The sequence below is a fragment of the Stegodyphus dumicola genome, chromosome 7, assembly GCF_044657685.1.
Source record: "Stegodyphus dumicola isolate Sdum_Otavi_A_Nest chromosome 7, ASM4465768v1".
NCBI lineage: Eukaryota > Metazoa > Arthropoda > Arachnida > Araneae > Eresidae > Stegodyphus > Stegodyphus dumicola.
The window spans coordinates 17,359,124-17,385,180 of record NC_140774.1 but is presented as its reverse complement, the minus strand read 5'-3'; the positions used below and the strand labels follow the sequence as shown (position 1 = coordinate 17,385,180).

General features: G+C 31.7%; 1 protein-coding gene across 4 annotated transcripts in view; it reads left to right on the top strand.

Moving 5' to 3' along the window:
• LOC118197259 (uncharacterized) overlaps positions 1-26,057 on the top strand; it is a 72,534-nt gene that overhangs the window by 44,685 nt on the left and 1,792 nt on the right. For 2 of the 4 annotated variants that reach the window (XM_085819907.1, XM_085819908.1), the window contains exons 5-8: positions 272-430; positions 8,416-8,580; positions 10,392-10,516; positions 16,131-24,904. In XM_085819907.1, the coding sequence (XP_085676033.1) occupies positions 272-430; positions 8,416-8,580; positions 10,392-10,516; positions 16,131-17,741 (2,060 nt within the window). In that variant the 3' untranslated portion in view covers positions 17,742-24,904. Of the gene's footprint in view, positions 1-271; positions 431-8,415; positions 8,581-10,391; positions 10,517-16,130; positions 24,905-26,057 lie in introns of those variants that run through there. The other 2 variants (XR_015041946.1, XR_015041947.1) reach the window with 2 other exon arrangements.

The following is a 26,057-nucleotide window of genomic DNA, read 5'->3' as shown; positions in this document are numbered from 1 at the left end:
AAGGTGGTCAAATAAGATATTGATCTTGGGTTTCTAAATCATTGGCCAGTGTGTTTATCATTTTTATTATATTTAGGCAGACTGTTTGAAATAACTTACAACATATAATAATTTACATTATACTATTATTCAGTCTTTTTCATGGGGAATAACAGATCAATAGGGATAGGTAAGATTTGTTTTCGTATTTATTGCCTGAATTATAATTATATATGTTATATCTTTTTTCTCCTGTTGTTTGCAACTTATTTCAAATTATATTTTATCACAGAGAAGCTTAAACGTAATGCGAGAATACCAGTTCCTGAAGAATTTGGCCGAAACATGTTAGGTGTTTTGGATGAATCAAAGACTTTAAAATATGGCCAAGTGTTTGTTCAGTATAGCAAAGATATATCTGATCAAAACTCTGGCACAGAAATTTTGCAAGGTTAGTGATTGTATCTCAAGTTTCATTTTAAGTGTTAATTTCTTGAAAAAATACTATTAGTTTATTTTTTTATAGAAAAAATATTATTAGTTAATTTTTATTAATTAGATGAAAGTTTTAACATACACTAGAGATGCATTTAAAATAATCAGCAAAATTCAAGGTTAATTTGTTATTAATTGTCGTAAGAGTCTGTGTACTCTGATGAGCTGTGGTACCACAGATATTTACACCTTGCATAAAAAAAAAAAAGAGAGAGTTCTATATCTTCTGTTTTACTTGACCGATTGTGAAAGCGTTTTCCATGTCTTGAAAGCGGGACTTAGGATAAACATTAGATTTAAATGTAGCGTTGTTCTAACATAGGTATTTTGACACAATATCGTATTTTTCTGGAATAACATTATTTTTCCATATTTCGATTCTATGACTTAGTTGATGCCTAGATGTTAAATTTTGTAAATATTTGTTGAAATTTATGGAGAAGTTCAAAAATTTATCTTGATTCATTTTTTTCAGTTTGTGCCAAGAATAATTCACTTGGCTAACTTCGTAATTTATAGCAACCTATTTTCCTTTTTTTTTCATTGTACAAAAGAAGAAAAAAGTCATCGTTCTTGCTTTCAAATAATTTTAGATTTGAAAAGTGTGTAAACTAATAATGCCGAAAGTAATAATGACAATGTGTGTAAACGACATTTGTCATTATTATCGCTCATAACAAATTTGCCAAATTTCAAAATGTGCCAAGATGTAAGTTCACCTACATCTTAGGAAATTCTGAATAATTCGTGTGATTTTACAAAACTTGGCCCTTTGGCATAATTTTAGTTATAGAATCGAACTATGGAAAAAAATTGGTATGCTATTTTAGAAAAAGTCCGGTGTTATGCCAAAATACCTATGTTAGAACTATGCTATGTATAAATCTAATACAGTCAAAAGTCGTTAATCCGGATTCGTTGGGACTTCGGCGATTCCGGATTATCGATTTTTCCGGTTTATAGATCATCAGTTTAAATCTCGTAGGATGGCATGCAGAAATTCTAAAATTAAAAATATGAAACCGTAATTTATGAAATAAAGAACAATTATGATCTAAAGGGTATCAAAATTTACAAAAAAAAAAAAAAAAAAAAGCTTAATATTTATTTGTTTACTTTATTAAACATTTCTTTCAATGTAAGTTGTTTAAGTTGCTTCGTTTAATGTGATAATACTTTCTCTTTAATTCTATAAACAGACATAATTTCTTGTTCAGTTACAAAGTTTCGCTGTTCAAGTCCCGTTAATTGCTGTGCCGAGAATACCGACTAACTTGTCAATCGAAATTTTTTCGTTTTCACTAACCTCTCTGTCACATTCTTCATGTCTTTATCCATTTTTTGCAGCAATTCCACTTTTGTTTGTTGGACATCGAAACATATTTTCGTTTTGTAGATCCTTTGGAAGTTCCAGCATCGGAAATTCTATTTGACATATTCGAAAGTTCAAGTTTACTTTTATAAAATTGTTCTTACAGTCTGCAAAAAATAATAAGCGGGATCCAATTCGAAGATTAAGGAACAACGCAATCATTAACATTAACTGAAATAGATAATTAGATAATTCCGTTATACATTAAACGCGCAGGCGAAAATGTATTCTGCACTTGCGCACACGCATATGCGCAGTAGTCAAGGTCTTACGCGCACACGTAAAACGCCTGTGCACATGTGCCAACGCGGCGCATGCGCAGAAAGTTTTCAGCTTTGAGGTCCGGATTATAGATCATTCCGTATTATGGGTGTCCGAATTAACGACTTTTGACTGTATATATTCTAAGTCGTGCTTTCGAGATGTGGAAAACGCAAGTTAAATTTCAACAATTGGCCTAGTAGAACGGGAGATAACTGTTCCCTTTTTTTTCTGCAAGGTGTACATATCTATAATTTTTAAAAACAAATCGCAATTTATCGATTGGAATACATCAAGCCTTATTTTATTGTAATTATTGATAAATTATGATTGACTTTTGTTCAATTGAAGTACTCTTTTTTTAACATGTAAACCATTAATGCTGAAATGCTTGTGCAGTGTGATGGTGAATGAGTTGTACTATAAATTTATGTCTAAAGTATGTATTTATTTATTTTAGCGCAATTGCTTTTCGAATATCTGCATATAAATTGCATAGCTCCATATGTAAATTCATTTTGCAGTAAATATAAATGAAAATTTGTTTTAAAATAAGAAAAATTCTAATATATGTTACTTTTTAGTTAAAATATTCTTGTTCAGTTAGCTTGATATCATCATAAAGAGTGTTAAAGTATTTAGAGTAGTATCTCATTATCCACAGTAGTTAGGTTCTTGCATTATTATATGGTTAAGAAAGGCATGGGTTATGACACCTTAAAGCTTGAAATAATACAATCCAAATGAAATTATGTATAATAACATTTGGAATGGTAATGCAATTAAATAACAGAAACTTTGTAAATTTAGTTAACTGGATTTAATAATTAATGCAATAAAATATCAGTTAATTCAGTTGCTAACAAAGGGAGAGGGAGAATTCTTTGTTATGAAGTTTTGTGTTTCCCTTTTTTCAGTGATTTTGCCTAATTCTTCATAGGCCTGTGATAATATACAGGATGTTCATAATTAAAGTTGTGCTCTTCAGATTTCCCTACACCAATTTATCAGAAAAATTAAAACTTTGAATGTGATGTAGTTAGAGGATGGAAAAGATATTACAAAGAAAAGTTAGTTTCAAATGTTGCATACAAAGAACATGCAATTTTAAATTACAGATTTAGCTAATTTTTGACTTGCACAGTTTTGATTACAGTAATACAGACTGCACATGGTAGCCATCTTTGTCAACTACCATCTGAAATTGCAAAATAAAATGTTCCATAGTTGAGCAGAGTGTTTGCCTGCAGAGTCATAAATGCTATACAAAGTCATGAAATGTCATCTTTAAAATCAGATATGTGCTCCTGTTGATGTGGCTGATGTATTAGATCCTTCCAAAGTCAAAAATTGCTTGAATTCAGGTCTGGGGATTGAAAATGCAACTCAGATAAAGTGCCAGTGGCTGTAACATGACTTTTGAGAGCATCCTTAACATACCGTACAATGTGTATATAGATGTGCTCCATCTTCCACAAAGACTGCATGCAAGGCATTGATGTGCTTGTACAGCTTGAACAATTTCATTTTCTGACAGTGCTGTATAATGCTGCCCAGTGATCAATCATGTTTATGGCACTGGTGGTACTACCTCCATGAAGAAGTATGGTCCCAGAATAAATAATGTAATAAATATACCATAACACTGTCACTTTTGGGGAATGTAATGAACTTCTAGGATTAAGCATGGATTTTGCAAATCCAGAATTCAGCAACTGAGAGCATTCACTGAATTATCCCAATGAAAATGTGCTAATTGTATCTAGAGAATGTTTACGATGTTTCAAAATCAATTTTGCACCAAGGAAGAAACTATAGTGAGAACTGAAGTGGTGCATCAAAGTGTATTTATGCAAAATTACACCAAAGAAGCTGCTGCACCAAGTGAAAATCTGTAGAGATAATATGAGAGGATATTGTGCAGGATCTTATGGACAGTTGAATGTGGCTTATCCAGTACCCATGTTAGATTGTAAACACTGTGCTTACCTTAAATTTTGGCTCTGTTCTTTCCACTTAAACCACAACCTCCTCTGTCATATCTGTAAAAATAAGTTTCTTCCTCTTTTAGGAGAAACAGCCAATGACCTGTTTCTTTGAATTTCATGTCCATAAAGCAGCTGTTGCAGAGTCACTGTTTTGATAAAAGAATGTAACTAATAAAGTGTGATATTACGAACTTCATTCATTGTGAATGATGATCATACTGAATGTTAGTTCTTTACAAATGTTTGCAAGTTTCATAACAGCTGCTGCATAACATTAAAAAAGATTCCATTGGTACTATGGGTGTTTCATAATAATACACCTCCTAGTGGGGTATTTGGAACTGATTTGGCTTTTTGCTAAATGATTCAGGTGAGCAAGTCACTTTTCAGGCTCCAGGTCAGTCACATTTTTCAGGCAGTCTGATCCTTTATGTAATAGGCAAGTGAGTTGATAACAAATTAAGGCTAGCATTTCAGAGATGATAGTTCAGGAGAGCAAAATGCACTTCGGATGAGAAAAATCTCAAGTCAAGTTAGCCTCTTCTGATGAGGTAGTGAGATGTTGAATACTCGCTGTATAACCAGGTGTAATAAGCTGGATGGGTGTAATAGTGATAACAGGAGTATTTATTTCTAATAGTCTAAAAGTAAGGAGTTAACAATAAAATTCGTCTGGATTGGCAGGAGGGCAAAAGAATTGTACAAAATTGAATATTAAGTTAAATTTAGAAAAAAGTTGTAACAATTGAGCCAAATACTAATGAAAAAGGTGAGAATTAAAACAATGAGCGCAGATTAGACTATATATAAGCAATGTAGAACGAAAGTTAATCTGAGAGAAGGAGCTTTGGTCCATTTCTTTTTTTATTTGCACTATTAAAGTATACCACTAATGAAAGTTATAATTCATTAGTGGTATACTTTCATTGTTTGCATTTTCGGTGTTACTAAAAAATTTGTTTGCAATTTTTACCTTGTATTTTGGTAACATTTTAATTTTTGTATTCTTTGTTGATTGCATTATTCCTTATCTACCATCTACCAGCTGTAATTTGCCAAAGTGTTGTGCTTTGAAGCACTTGTAGTTTATTAAGATTGGATTTACATGCATAGCCCCCATACAATACAAGCGTAAGTAATAATATGTAGCATCATGGCCTTACACACGAGTATTTTTTTTATCTGTAAATAAAACAGAAGTCAGAGAAATTAAGGGAAGTAATGTAGCTTTAGCAGCTCGGAACTTGGAAGCAATATATGTTATGGGGGGTTCCATGGAAGTTTTTGATCAAGAATAACCTCTAAATATTTAACCTGCATTGTCCAGGGGATAGCAATATTAAACAAGGTAACAGTCATATTTATTTCATGGTGTCTATTAATAGCTGTTTTTCATTTTTTGAAGCCAGGACTCCAGTGAGTGGATATGCTGTTGTAGTGTTTGGATGACTGAACTCAGGGATGCATTTTGAGTCATAATCGCCATGCTATTGGCATACATAGCCAGTGTAGTGTTAGTGTTGTGTGATATGTCATTCACATAAATCAAAAATAATATAGGGCCAAACAGACTTCTTTGGAGGACACCTCCATGAATTTGATATTGTGTGGAGTAATAATTGTTATAGCAAATGAAAAAAAAATTTGTCTTCGAGATAAGAGTTAATGATGTGTATGATTTATTTATTTTTATTTGTCAAATGCCAGTTAAACAAAGGCCATTAGACTCCTTGCTTGCCAATAGCGCTGAAATCTACAAGCCAAATTTGTCAGTGCTTCACACTCGTCCAAATGTTCCGCCGTCATTGGCCGCCCACTATTACATAAAACACACAACGGCGAATCAGCTAGTCCAATATGAAATAAATGATTCTGTAGACACTCATGTCCCGTCAGTAGTCTAAAAGATGCAACCGCAACTGTTCGTGGGTGGTCATAAACAAAAGCTGGGTTTGATGAGAGAACACTCCAAGGCTTGCCCTCACAAGCCTGAGTGGCAAAATCTCTAAAAGTTTTTTGATATGTTAGCGATGTCAGAAGCTTAATAGAATGGATGTTTGCACTCGTTTTTGACTTTTGGAGAATCATAGCCCCCTTTTTCACAAGCATATCGGCCATCTCATTTCCATAAATACCGCAGTGTGAAGGTACCCATTGAAAAGATATCTTGTAGGAAAGTTCTTTTATGACTTCCTGACACTATTGAATGCATGTGTTCTTACACTCTTGGAAGAGGAGATGGCCTGTATTGCTGAAGTTGAATCAGACAGTACAACAGCCCTCCTGAACGAGCTTTGTCTCAATAATTGTTGGAGAGCTACATGAAGGGCTTTCAGTTCTCCATCAAAGTGAGTGGAGTAAGCCCGTACAGGTATGTAGAAACTGAAAAGCTTGCTAAAAACTCCAGCTCCAGCCCCCTGAATCCTATCGGTCAAAGAGCTATCCGTATATACATGTATCCATTCCTCAGCTGGATAACGTTGCTCAATTGTTTCCAAAGCTATAGTTCTTATTTGCTCTGGACTCATTTCCTTCTTATCAACTTTCATTTCCAGGTCCAACCGCACATCAAAGAAGCTATAATCCACAGGATTTAGGAAAAACAGCAGTGCCGGTTTCAGTGTTCTTAAATGATTGTATTGTTCTAGGCGAGAGACATACTGCAGAAAACCATTTTGTGTCTTCAGATTTTGTTGTTTGTTATAATCATAATTCCTCCAATGTCATAATTCCTCCAATGAGGGTTACTTAGTAGATGAATAAGTCTCTGGAAAAGGATGAAAGCATTTTTCTGAATCAGGTTTGTCATTGGTTGATTTGCCGATACCAACTGCATTGCCAGAATGGGAGTCATTTTAACAGCCCCAGTTATACTGCGCAGTGCCTGATTTTGGAAGAACTCCAGATGTTGTATCACATCTCACGTAGCTGAGATCGATATCTCACAGCAGTGTATTGGTCGAATATACATTTTATACGTGGAGTATAGAGTCTCTCTACCACAACCCCATTTAACACCAACTAAGCATTTAAGGATAGGTAATCTATGCTCTGTCTTAGCAACTACATGCTCGGCATGCTTTCTCCAGGTTAGGCGCTTGTCAAAAATACAGACAAGATAGGTGGCACTATCCGTCTGCTGCAAAACCAACTTCTCATACACTAGTCTAGGAGTAAAGTGTTGTCTGTTGAGAGAGAAAAACTGACAAGTAGGCTTTCCCTGATTAACTCTCATAGTATTAGCAGAACACCACTTCTCAAGTCTCTGGAGTGCAGAGTTTAAGATTCGGTGTAAATCATCTTGATCTTTTTTGTTAGCTCTGGCCCATACGACAAGATCATCGACAAAAAAGGCAGTGTTCATGATTCCATCTGATTTTAAGATGTCTGGTAGGGCGTTAATAAAAATGTTAAAGAGAATAGGGCTAATAACTGTGCCCTGAGGCAAACCAGTTTAAGCTTTTTTATATTTTGAAGTGCTGGTGCCATAATGAGTAGCACAAAAACGTTGGGTCAAGAAATGTTTTAACCAAAGGAACATTTTTCCTCCAACACTGAATGTCTGAAGTTTTTGAACAGCCTTTAAACTCCAAACATTATCATAAGCTTGTTGACTTGTAGAATGATAATTTCTAAATCCACTTGTTTGAAAGGTATTAAGTCATTGGTTTCTAAGTACCACTTAAGACGGGAAACAATCATTCTCTCCATTATCTTTGATAACACACTAGTTAAAGCAATTGGTCTATAGCTGTCCAAATCTTGCTGTGGTTTGTTCTTTTTAAGAATTGAGATCAAGATGGCCTTTTCGAGGCAGCAGGAACAGTCGAGTTCCAACTCTTAATGATGTGTATGATACATCCTGGAAACCCCACAGTGATTAGTTTGTAAGAGATATTAATTAGTAGCTGTTTAAAGTTAATTCACTATTAAAAATACATTTTTATCATTAAAAAGAAAATCTCTTGATTTGTGAGTGTTGAAGGTTGGCAAGTATGCTTAATATATGTCTTATGTTGATATTTGGCAAGAAAACTGCATTGAAGGAAAAATGTTTGTGTAATTGTTTTGTGTAATATCATTTATGTTTATGTTTTAAAAATTAAAATTATTTGCAAAGCCCTAAAAGAATCACATTAAGAAGATATGCTCAGTGTAATGCCCTATTTTCAAATTTAATTGTTGAAATGGATTTTGTAGTACTATTGTATGTATTTCATATAACATCTAATATTGAGAATTCACTGAAATAAAATTTGTTTTTACTGAACTTTGTTCATGTGATATCATTAATGATGCATATCTTTATCTTATTGCCAGGGCCAGTTATTGTGACAAAAAATCCTTGTTTACATCCTGGAGATGTTAGGAAGTTTACTGCTGTTAAAAATAAGTATGTGCTTAATAATAAGCATCTGCGTCTTTTGAAAGATTGCATTGTTTTTCCTGCACAAGGTAAAAGACCACATCCAGATGAAATGGCAGGTAATATGTATGATTATTTATACTTACGTTTTCATTAGTATATTTGTACTCATTTTTCATTAGAAATTAATTAGTTCCTAAGAAAGGGGAATGAATATTATTTATTGCAAAGAATAAATTCAGTTTTTACAAATTCAATCTGTAGATTAATAATACATTTAATGTATGAAGTGGGAATTTAAAATGGTAAAACTGAAAGGATTTTTATTTATTATCAGGATTTTTTTTTTTTTAATTTGAGTGTAAAAATTATCACAGTTTGGGATAGGAAAATTATTAGTGATGTATCACTCAATTTTGTGATAATTTGAACAGTTTATCACCCATTTTGGAATTTATAATGAAGTGGAAGAAAATGCTTGCTCAATCCTGTCAATATTTTTTTTAAAAATGCAAAATATTTAGGCGAGAAATGTTTTGTACACAGCTACTGATAAATCATTTGAAACAGTCTTTAATTCATCATCAGAATAACTGAAAAAATTGTCTATATCATTTTTAATTAATAATTGCATTTGTAAATTTGTTGTCATGCTAATTTTGTTTATGAAGGCATATGCCAGAGTTATCTTCAAGTTTTTATCCACTGCCTTGAAGGATTCAGAAGTGAGTGAATGCTGATTCTTGGAGTGATCATCACTTGCAATGATCTTCTGGTATGGAGTGGATTGGATTCTTTATATTATGGCATACAAAGAGCTAATTACTTAAGGGGATTAGGTTGGTTTGGTTTATTTGATTGGAAGATGCCTTTTTGGATTGCTTCATATTCACACTGCATTTGAGGAACACCATGAAAACTTGTACGTACCTAATCTGTTTGCTGGGATTTGAACTTGGATCGAAAAACTACCAGTGTTCAGATATTTAATCACTCAGCTACTGGAGGGCATCTTCTAGTATGGTCCTGAAATGAATGTACTAAAGTTTCTAAAGTGTGAAATAGTAGTTTTATTAAATGAATGAACAACTGTGATCATAAAGAATCATAGTTTTATATCAACTCAATTATTGTGTGAAAGATGAATATTAAGCAATGAAATTGGGCTGCTGTGTTCTTAATTTTCTGATCATACATTGTTTTTCTTTCGCATAGGAAAAGTCTTTAAGCAAGTATGTACTGTTTTTCAAACACCATTTGTTTACTTGATTTTAAAACATAATCTGTTTGGGAAATTGTGTTCCAGGTGTTGCATTAATGAACTAGAACACTGCTAATATATTCCAGAAAGTCTGGGAAAAAATAAGAAGGAAGGATTTCCAGTTTTGGGCTTCATTTTCACAGTACTTGAACCACCTTATGTAATGAAGTCTCTGACTGAAAACTGTGTTGCAGTGTTTGCATTCTTCCTACTTACCTGACATTCTCTTTTTCTTCTGAAGAATTCATTTGAGTTCTGTCATAAAAGTAAGAAAAAGAAACCGACAATGCACCATTCTGGAAAATAATCTTAATTGTTTTGACCATTAAAAGAATGTTTGAGTCTTAAACTTTTAGAAGAATGAACTACTGTATAAATTATAAGTTTTGACTTTACTTTTTTGAAGCAGTTCATATAGCCTTGAAAACTTTTTTCTGGACTGGACAGTGCACTTTTTTAAAAAAAGGGAAGAATTTTGATTTTTGCTTTCTCTTCACATACCATACTCCATTTTAATAATTACAAGATGACAAAATTCTCAAAGACTTAAAATCCAGTTTTAATTTTCAAAATAATATTTGAACATTGTTTAATGCCCAAATAAAACTTGATAACTGATATTGATTAAAACTTTCCTGTGATGATATATATTAGTGTGTATTTCTGTAGGAGCTGATTTGGATGGCGATGAATTTGTCGTTTTATGGCATAAACCATTAATTTTTAAAAGAAGGAATTTTGAACCCATGTATTATCCTGTTTATGAAGAAACTACCAGTTTAAGGAATATAGAAGTAAGTGCATTTCAAAATTTTATTTTTTCCCGAATGGTAGTTTCTTTTACCTTCATGCTTTTTTTACTTTCTTGTACAAAGTAAAAGGAAGTATTGCTTTTGGGGGGAAAAGTGCATTTTAGAGAAGAAGACAGATCTTCTTTAAAACAGACAGAGAGATTTTGTAAATCTTAAACATGCATTGTGAATCTTAAACATACCAAATTTCACAATTTCAAGATTTCAAGACAAATTTCAAGATTTGTAAATCTTAAACATACCAAAATAAAATATCGCATTCAATTATGAAACTTATAGATCCTGAACTTTGGCTTGGATCCTGCCAAACTTGATTTGAAAGAAGTGATGGCACTTTATTTAGTTTCAAAAGTAAAAGATGCAAATTATGGTTATAAAAAATGCTTGTCATAATGCATATAATGTAAAGAAAGGCCCCATAATTTCGTTATTGCTTCACTACATTCTGCTCCATTTAGTGCATGTCTTAAATTTTAATAATCTTTTCGAAAATGTGAGGGAAGAAACAGATAAATAACAGTAAACTTACATCCTTCATCACAAAACTACAATGCCTTAATTAATTACAAGATGAAAAAATTCTCAAAGACTTATTTAAAAAATGCAATTTTAATTTGGAAAGGGGATGGATATAGTTAGTGTGGTGAAAGTGATATTAGATTGTGTGTATATCTATGTTTTAAAATTCATCATACACAAATATCTTGCTGTCTATGTTTATTTTATAATTTCTAATAAACAACTTAATGTGAATTGGTATTTCCTTATTATTACGGAACCCGTTTTTTAAATGCCAGGTTGGCATCGAGATTGTCAAGCTTGTGTTTACTTCTCACACACACTTTGTATTTGCCATATTTCCATTATCATTATTAATCTTGTAATTAATCAGGTTTACATAAAACCAAGGTAAAGATCTTATTGCACTGTGACATCGCACTTATCCAGAAGTAACCCAAATCGTACTCTTTGGGAACAGTTTTTGTTTGTTCCGAGTTATAGATCTATATGTGCTTTGAAATGGCTTCTCAAGTCTCTCAATTCATAGTTTTTCATTTTAATAAAAGTTTTTTAAAATTTTAAAACCTTCAGGTTACTTGAGTTTTGAATGCAGCATAGTCAGGCTTCTATTATATTAACTTTTACTTAATATAATTATGAGGATTGGAAAACTAGTTAAAAATTAGATTTTCTGATTTTTTGCTGTTTAATTAATACAAAGCATGAATATTTGCATAATTCAAAACAGTTTTGAATTGGAAATATGTGTTTATGCATGTTTTTTAAACATAGTCATTTAAAGGCAGTTATAATTATCTGGGAAAAGTAATTTGAATTTTTTTTTAAAAAAGGATGTGTTTCAAAAATTTTTAGGTCAATTTTAAAGAAAAATTTAGCTTTATGTCTCATATTTTAATCTGTGGGTGTTGAAACGTCTTTTTGCAGTAAATCACAAAATTTTAAGCTGTAATTTAAAAGTCTTGGCAGGATAATTAATAGAATAACCTATTATTTCAGAAGTTGTATTTTATTATTTAAAAGCTTTTTTTCACTATTATTTATTTGTCTACATACAAGTTTCCTCCATTTAATGAAATTAGGTAGTTTGTGTGAAATGTTTTATAATCTGAAGCATTAAAATAAAATAATAATAATAATAATGAACACTTACTGTTAATTTATATGGTAAAGCATTTTGGGGATTCCAAAACAACATAGCTTGTCAGATTCTGACAAATAGCATTTAAAATAATGCCGAAGAAATGTTATGATGTAATGCCGAAGAAATGTTATGATGAATGCACAGTTCATATAAATAGGAATAATGTATGTGCATGGCAGTATCATTTTCCCGTTTCAGGGAAACAGCTACCACACTAGAAGAATCATCTAGTGTGCTAGCTAGATGTTGACCGTGACAGTAATGTCTGAGGTTATCAAAGACCTGATTGAGGAGGTATAGGGAGATTAAGATTATTTGGAATATAGCAAAGGGCTATCTTCCTGAGGGGAAGCAATGTCTTTGTGGAGAGCTTTTTAAGGGAAATTGGGTTGAGTTTGCATTACGCATGGGAAATACCTTGCAGATTTTCATGCTGCCAATCCGTTTGTGGGAATTTAAACCTGGGTTGAACTATCAGTGTTGCTGCTCAGCTGCTGGTAGGCATAAATAGGTCTTAGGAGAAAGACATTAAAGATCATTTATTAAACTCTCATTATCATTTTTAATCCCTTGGATCTCAACATGTATGGCCTTTTTGTTTTTCTCAGTACAAGTTTGAGGTTTACAGTGTGGTTTGGTTGATGTGCAAAGCTACCTAAATGTTTGTATTCTGTCATAAATGAAGTCACAGTTTCTGCAGTTACTGTATAGATGCAGATATAGATATCATGATTATTTTCAGGTCTCCTCCTCCCCCCCTTTTTTTATTTATTTTTGTGAGAGCAGAAATAATCATCAGATTTTTTTCGTTAACAGAAAAATGATACTGATATATATTTTTGTTAAAAATAAGATGGAGATTACTTGCATAGGTTTAATTCCTTTAGTTATGACTGAATAATGTATTTTCAGAAGATTCAATAATTTTATTCCCACTGGGAATATTCTTCTGCTAGTAAGTTTAAGGAGAAGTCTTGTTATGCTTGCGAAACTTGTAGCGGTTGAATTTAACTCTTAGATGGTGTTAGTACTGTTTGATGGTGTAAAAGAAATATATAAAGTGATATCATAGTTGATGTTATAGTGCAAAAGATTTTACAGCCATTGTTCCATTTTTTAAACAAGGACATTTGACAAAGAAACTTTGATTTACAGTCTTAGTTTTTAGGTAGTTCAAGCTATTCCAAATGATATAATAATCAGCCTATGGTAGATACAAAAAAAAAAAAAAAAAAAAAAAAAAAAAAAAAAAAAAGCCATTGTATTAGTACTTTCAGAAATGTTAAGAATGCTGGAGAAAGTGTGTGTGTTCCACTGAATGCTATTTTGAAGGTAGTTAAGTATGGTGTTATGGATTTCAAATATAATTAATTGCCTTACAAATATTTTGAATATAGGAGTGCATCTAGGTAACAGAAAGATAAAATATGTTGATGAAAGTTGATTAAGTTTTCATGAATAATGCTGATTGTATTTGGCATTCAGTGAATGTACTACATTCTCTCAAGCGTGGGAATGTATGTGAAATTGTTCAAGAAATGTTCTTTTCAATGATATGTGCCATGGAATGTGTGTTGTTTACATGCATTAAAAACTGGTACACACATATTTAGCCACCTTGATTGGTATAGTGGTGAGTTATCCTGGTTGCCGTAGCATTAAATCAGGGTTAGAATCCCAGAGAGGCAAGTGTATAGTGTCTGTGCAGTATGGGGGCATTCAAAACACACATTGAGGTAAAAGTCCTCTTGTATGGTTTGATGGTATAGAAGGAGTGGGAGATCCTTGGATCATTCTCCAGAGTGTTGGCCATCAAAATTGAAGTAGAACTTAGCAACTAGTATGGCTTAAATACATCTGTATAACCAGTTGAATGATGTCTCCTGCCACTTATATCTGTATCTGCACATATATATCCAAGCAGAGTTCTGTTAAATTTAATCAAGCGAATACTGACAGAATAGCACAAACCCAGGATGAGATATTTTACAAACGCTGGTAATATTAACAAATTAAAACTCTTTGGAAAACACTTTCCTGTTGTGTATATAACTACAAGAAAAAATGAACAACAAAAATATGTTGTTTGCAGCAAAAGTGGAAAGGGGATGGATCTAGTTTTTAGTGTGATGAAAGTGATATTAGATTGTGTATATATTGATGTTTTAAAATTCATCATACACAAATAAATGTATTATGTCTAGATTTATTTCATAATTTCTAATAGACAACTTAATGTGAATTAGTATTTCCTTATTATTACGGAACCCATTTTTTGAATGCCAGGTTGGCATCGAGATTGTCAAGCTTGTGTTTACCTCTCATGTTCACTTTGTAATTGCCATGTTTCTATGATTGCTTTTAATAAGATATCAGAGACATTTTCTTGTGGCAACGACTTTTGTGAAACGAGCTCTGTAAGATGAGGGCAAACTTTGCTTCATTGATATTATTCTGTCACTTTGTGGAGCACCAAAGTCTTTCAACATTTTGTGTATGAGCAGCTAATCTCGAATTAACAAACTGGAATTTATGTTTCATAGTAAAATATTTCGAACCTGTTTTTTCCACTTCTCTGTCTTATATGCTGAGTAATAGTTTGAGTAAATCCTTGATCCCTCTTGTACATAGTTTGACAATTTTTAACATAAGTGTAGATACCTCTCTATTTAGAACCCGAGTAAGAAAGAAAACTGGTGTGTTTTTTCTTACTTTCTCAGTACCAATATATTTATAGGTACTGGGAAAGAACAGTGGCAGTTTTCTTTTTTCACTCCATGAACATATTTTTATATGTATCCACAAATTTTTCAAAATCACTTATTTGTAGATTCATTTGTCTGATTAGAGGTAGAGAATACGTAAGTGTTATAAAACTACTCTGTCAATTTTAATTATAATTTTGTAAAGGCAGATTTACTTCTCCCCTCCTACTTATTCAATACCAGTTCCTCTGCCCGGCATTAAATAAATCATTGCACTGATATGAAATAGAATCTGAAAACAGTGAATAGTTGTCAGTATCTATGCTTTTCCTTCACTTGTAAATTTTCAAAGTGCTGTTACCACTGTTTTCAGTGATATGTGGTTTTATTTAATGTCCTTTTTTACTGATTGAAATGCCAAGTAAAACGTGTCGTTCTTGGAAGAAAGCTATAGCATCTTGCTGACTTCTCCGTAATTGAAATATTTTGTAAATTTTTTAAAAAGAAAATATGTTAACATGGGAAATACTTAAGTCCTAAAGAATTGTGAATAGTTAACTTTCATATGAAAAAAGAAAATAGGATAACACATGGTTTATTTGCTCTTCTCATTATGACCAAACTATAAATGATCTTGATTAAGACTGCTGGCCATTTGATGATGGTTTTTTGTTGGAAATTTATGGATAATCTTGATATTATTTACAAAACAGGGGCTGTAATAACAAGGAAGTACCAATTTATTCCTAGATTTATTTTAAAATGGAGAACAAGGCATCTATAACATTGGCTTTATCTAATGCAGTCACAATTATGCAATCGCAATTTATTCCAATCAAATCCTCTAAAGATTTTAAACTGACACATCCTAGAGTCAAAAATATGAGAATCTCTAATTATGTACAGTGTGCAATAATGGCACAACCTATTCATCAATAGTAAGTATACTGGTAACTAGTTCCGCCATCATGAAAGGCATTGGAAACTCTTAAAACCTTAAAATGAGAGACTTAAACACTGATATAAAATTAGGAATGCCATGCTTAGAAAATATCTAGTAATAGATGATTAAAAATTTTTAATTTACAAAATTTATTCTTTTTTCTGTTTGTAATTGATAGTTTATTTCTGAATTGATTTGATTTAATTTGTGTTATGCAAATTTTCTTTGTAATATTTTTTATGAAATTTTATTATTCTTTTCATTGTGCTGTTTTCTTTTTTACAGATGTCAGATGTGGTGGACTTTTTCTCTCATTACATTGAAAATGATAGTATTGGCACATTTGCTCATGCTCATCTCGTTTGGGCTGATAAGTTAAAAAATGGCATTTTTTCTGAGAAGTGTTTGGATATAGCAAAGCGTTATCCATATGTGTTAGATTTTGCTAAGCATGGTACCACAGAATATCTAACTAAGGGGAATAGACCGCACCAGTATCCTGATTTTATGCAAAAAGGTCTTACTGGTAACACTTACCATTCAAAAAAGGCACTGGGATCTCTATATCGGGCATCAAGGGTACTAGATGCATGCTCTAGCAAGATTAATTTATTTTCTTGTAATTTTTCATTTGATCCTTATCTGAGATATCCTGAATGGGAGCAATATGAAAAATCTGCAAAGATCCATATGCAGGGCTATACTGGTGTTCTTTTGCAATTGTTAGAAAGGTATAATTTGAGGAGTGAAGCTGAAGCATTTTCTGGTTTTGTGGAATTAGATATCTGCAAGACATGGCGGCAAGAAAAGTCAAATTACATTCAAATAATAAGAAGATATCTTACAAATCTTATACAAACATATAGAAATATTTTCTTTAAAGAAGTTGAGGAAGAAGCTGTGAAATATTGTTTAGATAAGGAAGAAATAAAGGAAAGGAAGTATCGGAGAGCTTCAGCATGGTACATGTCTTTATATGGTGAAAAACCAGTGAGAATTTTAAGTTTCCCATGGGTTGTAAGTGATATCCTTGCAGAAGTTAGACAAGTGATGGTGAATAAGAATGACGGTGTTAGGCAGTTTGAACATTATTTTACATTTTTTACCGATATTGACACTGATATACGTGATTGTATTAATTCTGGTTCTTTGAAGTGTAATCCAACAGAAACAGTTACTTGCTCATGTATAAATATTTGTGAAAGTATTCTTTTTCAATGGATATCAAAATCAGGATTGAATGTTAGAGCAAACGAACAGGGTTTTTACTGTGACAGTTGCTGTCAGCGAATCATTTCACATTGTAAGTCCAATTCTGCCCAGTATTGCTGCAGTGCCAGAAAAGGAGAAACGTGTAACTGTTCCGATACATGTTCTCCAACTAAACTTATTATGCATTTCTTGAAATTCTTAGTTAAGAATGTGAATTATACGATTGGTGAGTGCGCGGAAAATTGTGCTGGATTCCTGTCACGTAATCTTCAAGAACTGTCACTGCAAACGCTTTCATATGTGGCAATTACACGAAATATTCGATACTTTGGTGTCAATTTTGACACAAATAATTTTACGAAGGATGCAGTTATTTCGAAAATAGATGAAAGTGTATTTGAGGAAGAGGGGGAACCTATAAAAATACCTGTACAAACCTTACTTTTGAAATATATGATAGAAAATTACAAAAATCAAATTAAAGAATATTTAATGAATGAATCAGGTGTAAAATGTATTATATTGCGTCCAGAGATGGATATGCATAATAACCCTTGTTTAATGGTAAATTCTGTCGGTAAAAATTGGCACAGATGGAATTTACAAGAAATTCTTCTTGATCCTGATTTCACAGAAAAACTGAAAAAAAATATAGGTGTTACAGATATACCTGTACCAAGTTGAATTCCTACAGAGAAAAATCAAGTTCAGAATATTAGAACTTATTATTAATTTTATCTCATAGATTATTTCATTTGTATATATACTGAGAGGGAAAAAGGAATTAGAAATTTTAGAACTAAGCGTGGCGTCACAGTTCATGTACTTTGAAGTCTCTACTGAATTTTAAATGATATTTTTTGGTAATGTATTAAGTTTTGTATTTCTCAGTGTATTTTATTTACATTTTAAAATATGATTTTAATATATTAAATATACATTAGCTGAGACCATGTAAAATATATTATTGTATTTAATGTTAAGCTATGTATTAAAAGTATGTGATTGCAACATTTTTAAAAAACTAACCAACAGCTAATTATAAAGGTGATATTAGAATCTACTTAATGAAAAAATAAATTTTATGAATGAATCAGTTTTCATATGTAAATTGTTGTTCTAACATAAGCAGCTAAATTGTTTTCTCCTGAACAAGTATCTTGAAAAGAATATTTGAGAAGTTTAGTAACAAAGCAATGTGATTTTATGATTTCTCATATTTTTTTTTCATTATAATGAATTAATATATACTCGTTTATGCACCTCACATTTAATCAGTTGAGATTATGCGATGCATATATTTTTTTGGTGTGAGATTCAGTATATTTTAAAAATATACAGAGGATCTTTACATATCTTTAGAATGATTTCAGAGTTGTTTAATTAACATTTAAAATTTAAAGAGTATTTTTTAAAGTGTTCATTCTGATAACCTTTTATCTGGACTATAAGTTTGCATCGTGATTTCATGAGAAGGGCTTTTCGTAAAGTTTCCAGGGTATATTGATATTCGTTCCTCTTCCACTGCTTGTAGTTTAGTAATCACATCGATGTAGTTTTTCTTTTTATTACTTCAAAAACAAAAGTCTGTGACATTGATATTTGTTTATTTATTTATTTGGGGGGGGGCGAATAAATGCTTCTAAATAAATTTGTCTAACTAATAAACCTTCTGTTTTTTTTCCCTAAAAAAGTTTAAAAATTAATTATGCATTATTTTCCCTACCATTGAAATACACATCTTTATGTACTATAAAAGGCTATATTTATTAAATATATACCTACACACACACACATTGAAGAGCCAAAACATTATGACACCTATATAGTAATGCATTGCACTATCTTTGACCTTCAAAACATCTGCAACTCGCCTTGGCATGGATGCTGCAAGCTCCTGGTAGATGACTGGAGACATGTTGTACCAAATGTCTAAGCAGCCATCACGCAAAGTTGAGATATTTCAATGTGGTGGTGTTTGAACTTGACGTGAATATGACACAGTTTCCTTTAAAATTTCCTCCATGAAAGCGAGATTCGAATCCCGTGAACGGGCTGGCTGCATGGGTGTTTTCCCCATGTGTAACGTGTATACAAGCCAGTTTCCCTTAGAAAGTCCTTCACATAGGCATCTCTCCCCATAGGCAGATAGCCCTAGTGTGCTTTGCCATAATTAAATACACCAACAGTCCTCCATGAAAGCAACTCTCCTCTAAGCAGATAGCCCTCCTGTCTTTATTCATATAATTTAACCTAACATAATTTAACCAGTATGCAATAACATGGAGGAGGCTCTTAGGAGATGCCCCTTCCCCCTATAGCGGAAATACGAATAGTTTCGAGGACTGGAGGGTTAGAAGCACTTCAGGATTAGAGTTAGGATTAGGATTGAATCCGAAAGTAAGCTCACCAGAAAGGCGATTCTCGTAGGAGGGGATGATTTTCTAATTATGTAACTTTGGTACATATTTTTAATTTATAACCCCCTCCCAAAAAGAGGGGGGGCACGTAAGGAATTTAGTATAAAATGGAGTTTAGGTTTTTACCTCAAACCTTACTTATTTCTGTATTTATTAAACAAATTAAAACTTGTTAGAGAAATTAAAAGGGTGAGGGCGGCAGTTTTAGCTTTTGCCCCATATCATAAAAATCAAAGATCTATGATATCTGGTGCCTGATAGCGTGCCCCTGGCTCTTACCATAATATTGGCCTTTGGAAATCCTTCTGGATGTTTAAATGCTCTCATCCATGAAGAGTATGTGGCCCCATTGCTGTGATATTCAAAATGTTCATGGGCCCAATTCAACAACACTGTGACATGCAATGGGGACTAAGGAACACAAATCACCTTCATGTAGTCGACCCAACACAATTTGGCAGGATATGAGAAATCCTGCTGGAGCAGAGAGATGCAACACCAACTGTTGTGCTGTTCGTGATCTACAGTGTCTTGCAAATAGCAACAGGAAGTGATCGCCATTGTGGTAGTCCTCTGCCGTGCAGAATTACGTCTTCTGGAGGTTTTTTGTTATCCCTTTTGTAGTGATTCCATAGTCTGTTGTTTACATGATGCACACTCAGCTCTCTCTAACAACAACGGATTGTCTTGCACTAGTGTGCAACGTTCCAACAGCCCTCCAAATGGTGTCTTTGGCTCATGCTTTCCACTTCAGCTATCTCAGATTACACGGAACTATCACTGCTTGTGAATTGATGCATAGGTCCAGCATGCCCCTTTTTAAGGTGTTGTGACTTCAGGATTACATGTTATGCTAATTTTGGTTACCTATTTGCATTCTATGTTACAACCTTGTATGTAAATTGTATGGTTTAATTCCCCTTTTTACATTCGTATTTTTGTTTTTAAACATTTGTTGCTTATATTTTGAGCACGAATGTATATGTGTCTGTGTATATATGATTGCATGCATAAGAGTTCGCAATAGATTGAATGCACAAATCTGATAATAAGTTAATAAAATTTATTCTTTTGAAAAGAAATATAATGGAACTCTGGAATTTCCCTCAGACATATTTGTACAAGTATTCACAATATCACGCAATATAATTAGTAGTTATACTTCAAACTATTAAAAATGTTAAATACAATGCAGTAAAAGTACATCTAAAGGAAAAGCTAATTTGGAATTCTCATTTCTTGCGGGAAAAACAACTCGCAGCAACAGTAATTAAGCAACTCGCTAAACAACTGAACTGAGATGTTTCTCTGTCTGGCTTTTTATTGTCACGAGAAATTTCTAGTAATTTCTGCTTGAGATTTCTGGAAAGCAATAAGAAGATGGAATTACAGTTACAGCTAACATAGTGGTCAATTACATTTATTCAATTTCATTACAAATTGACAAGATAACACTTTACTCAATGTTAAATGTGTGTAATTTAAATTAACGGTAAACTCTTTAATTCTTCCACTCTGTTTTAAAAATCGTAATGACTTCTCTGGATTGTATCATTTCTAGATCATCCTATTTTGCATGGCCTGCACAACGCATGCTGATGATGTAATAATTGGGAACTGAAAACTTTACACCAAAACCTTTGTCTTCGTGTGCTTCCATCTTGCATAACTATGCACTTCAGCTTTGCTCTCTGCCCTGCTAGGGTATAATTTTGCTGTCTTGCTTGCTATTGCTATAATATAAAAAATGTAAATATTCTTGAATAGGCACGATTAGAGTGTCAAGTGAATTGTGGCCACAAACGTCAACTGGAAAATAAAAATGGAATTAAAACTGCCTTGACTGCTGTCTTTCTTGGATATTACCAAGTCAATATTATTAGCACACTATGCAATCAGAATTCTTCCTCTTCAATATGGATCTACAAACGCATCAACACTTCTCCATGTTTTCCTTGCTATTATTTCATATATATATATATACAGAGAGAGATACACATCATCTATTTTTAATGAGAAATATAATAGCATTTCTTTTTTTTATTCATTGAGGCTTTTTTTTAGTGATTGCTTCTTTGTGTTTGCCTATTTGGAAATGGATTTTCTATGAAATTGTTTTGTGTTATGGAAGTTGCTCATTCCAGTTCCATAACATGTGTGAAAACAAGGTGGTATTATTATAAAAGGCATATTATAACTCATTTAAAGCATTTATGGTTAACTTTTTCATATATGCTTCATCTCCAGTAACTAATTTTAAAAAAAAATGTCTCTTTTTTCCTGCAGAAGCAAATCAGGCACAGAAAAATGGTTAAGGAAGGTATTGCCAACTGATGCAGAATCTGAGTAGTGATCTCAAACTGGCAATTTTATGTGGCCTGTGAAGATATTTCAATTGTATATTTGTTGCAGATTATGAATTTGTTTCAAAGATTTCATTATTTTAATTATTTCAAGTCTAAGTTTTTATGTTATTTTCATGTGCATTAAAAACTCATGTGAATAATGCATCAGAAACTCTATAAATAGAGCTAACCAATTTACAGTGTGATATATTAAAAGATCTGAAGATAATAAATTTTATTAACCTTTAGTCATACTTGTAAAAAAATAAATATGTTCATTTACAATTTTTTTGCACTCAGGATAATCGCTTTGTTCAGGAATACGTTTATATCTAAACAACCTTTTTTCTGCATTTGAAATTTAAGAAGAAAACCAGATTCATTCATGAGCATCCACAATCCATTTTAAAGATAATTTATAGTAATTTCTGTCCAAGGCTACAAACTTTATCAAACTCGAAACACCATCAAATCTCAGGCTTTAGTACTAAATAAGAGGAGTTTATAATTGTGTATTTTTATTGATGCACTGAAGAAGAATTTAATAAATAAGAGAAAGAGACTAATTTATCATTAATTTTTCTTAAGTTCTGTCCTGCTTGGGAAAATATTCTCTATAAAGGTTTTCATAATTTCTATTTCAATTAAAGTAAGTTATTTAATGATTAATTAAACATGTTAGAACTATTTTAAATAAATATCAGTGTGAAAATTTAATATTTAGCTATCAGCATATTTATATTACAAAGTGTAACCAATAAGGATATCTTGCAGGTACTAAACTTTAATTTTAGATTGAAAATAAATATAAGTTTGAATTTTTTCATTTGCCATTATTATTATTGTTTATGTATGCTTAAAAAATACTTAGAGAAATTTAAAATTTATTTAAAATATTTTTTTTTATTTTGTTGCTAAAATTTTTTTAATTTTGTTTGTAAGGTTCCTTTAGGTTAACTAGTTATTTTATGTTTTGGATCTCGCCAGAATGCATGAAGTGTTTAGAATGTAAGACAGAGTGTATTCTGCCTCTCAAGGCCATGTTATTAGGCTGCTAGATCAGATAAGATTTGCAGTCTTCATTCTTGCATTATATTTGCCAATATTGAATCTCTGCAGTGGCAAGATAAGTGAGCCAACTTTGCATTAAATTGATTTGTATAGCCTTTGGCTACTAGCTTATTTAAATTGAACTTACATTTGAGCTAACTGTAACTTAAGTATTAAGTTATCTTGACACAAGTGCTGGCTGAGCTTGTAAGCACTGAGTGTGCCTTCTCTTCTTCTTAGTTTAAAATTAAAGTGTTTTTTTTACACCCTTGTCAAGTTTCTGATGTGTACATAATTGTCTTAATGTCTACCAAGAGTTTAGTCACTGTTGAATGATTGCAAAACATAACAAACATTATATGTTAAAAAAAAAAAAATCTGGCCTGCTAACTGTTTTCAGATCTTGCATGCACACTACAGACAATTTGAGTTTGAGACCAATTTAGAGTAATTATAATGTAGCCTCATTTTATAAGATGATTATGTCCTGATGTTTGTGGAATATTTAAAGTGCCAGCTGTACTGTGTTTACAGGTTCAAATTTGTTCATGAGATATATTTGTAATACTAGCTCATAATTCTTGTAAGTTATTTAATATAAATCAAAAGCTATCTGATGGAGCAATGCCTTCATGAAGAATTGTGTAATGCAGCAGTTCTCAACCTTTTGATTAATGTGTACCATCTAAACAAAAATTGAAAACCTTTAGTACCACTACTACAAAGTACTACTATCACCACCACCACTCTTGAACAAAGCTCAGATCGCATAAATTTATGAGTGTTAGGAAAAAACACACTCAGGATGTTTGAATTTAATAGTTAAAAATACTTTGCTTCTTTGTGTACCACCTATTCTTCTCTTGCGTAGCATCAGTGGTACTTGTACCACCAGTTGAGAACCCCTGGTGCAATGGAAACTTAACTCATATTCATGTTACATATGGAGAAAACCATACTAGCATACTTCTTCACCAAGCATTTAACCTGCATTGTATATGTATTTGCAATAACATTGTTCATTTTGCCCTGTGGTAAAAAAAAATATATATATATATTCATTATTTATAACTTATATTATGAATCATGGTAAAGCTAAATAAAATTTAATCATAGAATAAAATTTAATCACCTGAGTGACATTTTATTAGGGCATTTTCTATATTTTAGTCAGACTAACAGTTTTTGCAAGTAGTGTTTGTCAGTACTTGGATAATTTGCAGTGAGAGAATTGATTACATCTAATAATTGTATATCTTTATCATATTTAGAGTGGAGTATCAGTTTTGGAGAACTTGTTTTTATCATCATCTGAAATACTTTGGAGTTTTTTTTTTTTTTTTTTTTTTTTTGTTTAATGCATTTCTATTGTCTGACATTATTTACCTATAATTGTAGGAGGTGAATTAGTATGAGAAAAAAATGGAGACGTTTAAAAAATTTTTTTTATTATATAGACAGATAAATATTTATTTGATTCACAAAATTTAGCTTATTATTGATCATTCTGAAATACAAATAAAATATATGTAGAATACATATTTGAAGTCACACTTTTTTGTATAGCTCTGGAGAAACTAGCATCTGAATAATGATATGTTGATCCCATTTTATGGCACAGCTATGCTGCTGGCTTAAACAATGAGTACCTGAAGGTATTTTAAGTAATAAGAAGAGAAAACAAGAAACTAAATACTTTACTGTAAACATATAATTAAAATCTACTTTTCATCTTTGTGAATCACAGATTTGGAACTGTTTATAAATGTTAACCCCAAATTGCATTCATTGTTTTATTTGGATATTTTGCTACATTATTTCTGTAATAATTTAGATCCATTGATAATGAATTCTACACAATTAATGTGAATTATAGACAAATTAAGGTGCAAAACAATATAATGGGTAACAAGTGATAGCTTGATGTTTAGAGATTTAATGCTTGTTATATTGAAATGTATTTTACAGTGCATAAATTTTATATTTGATTCATGTGTTTTTTCTTCTATTAAAATCTATTTGATGCATTTTACATTTGTGTGTTATTCTATTTTTAACTGAATAATTTTCATAATTTGTTAACCTTTTACAAACCAGTGTTCCCAGTAGGGAGCATCAGATTGAAACTTCATATTGACATAAAGAAATTGTCATTTATAAGTGAAAGAAAGTTTGATTTTTTTAATAGAAAAATTAGATTTCACATATAAAACAGGTATTGTTTGGGGGGAGGGGAACGTTTTTGCCATTTTATATACAGAACAACTTAAAAATTCATATAAAATTAAAAAACTAAGTTTCTAAAAATCAGCAGACGTAGTTAAAAAGATTCACTTTACTAAAAAGAGCATAATATATAATGATATTAATAAGAAATGCATTTGCTATAATTCATTAAGCTTCCCTGTTCCCAAGTGAGAACATTGGCCAGTAACCACAATTCTGTGAAAAAAGGAATTCTCATTACTGTGAGTTTTTCATAAAATAAAAAAGAAACGTTTTTCCTTTGATTTTCTTGGAGAGGAAAAATCCTCTTATATTTCACAAAGTGAAGCATCCTGGTTTTATGAAAAGTGGAATCTCCCCCTTTTTTTGTAGAAAAATAAATCCCCTTATTCTGATGAAAGAAAATATCATTTCTGTGTTTATCTGGACATTTATTTCTCAGATTTTGTGGTAAATGGTGTTTAATGTTTTTTATTCTTTGAATTATTTACAACATTTCTAAAACTGTAGAAGCAACTACTACTGAGTATCTGATGACACTCATATAACTGTTATGTTGAGTATTTCCAATGAAGAACTTAAAAATTTTTTAACTTAACTCCTGATGAAACTGATCACATCTCTGAAGAAGAGGATATTAAATGCCATTGTTCTTTGGTATGTAGGGCCTTCTGATGCTTGTGGACATGTTAGCATTATTAACAGATTACTAATTATTAAAAAGGGTTTTGAAGAACAAGCTACAGAAGTGATTTCAAACAAACAACAAAATAGTTTAAAAAAAAAAAAAAACTTCTAAGTAAAACAAGTGAAGTCTTGCCCGTATGAACAAGTAGAAAAAGAAGTCTTTTTTTTTTTTTTTAATAAGGCCATCAAAAGTAAACCAACAAAGAAATTGGTATACATTTTCAAAATTTATAGAAGTCAAATCTATTGACATATTTTTTCAAATTCTTTTC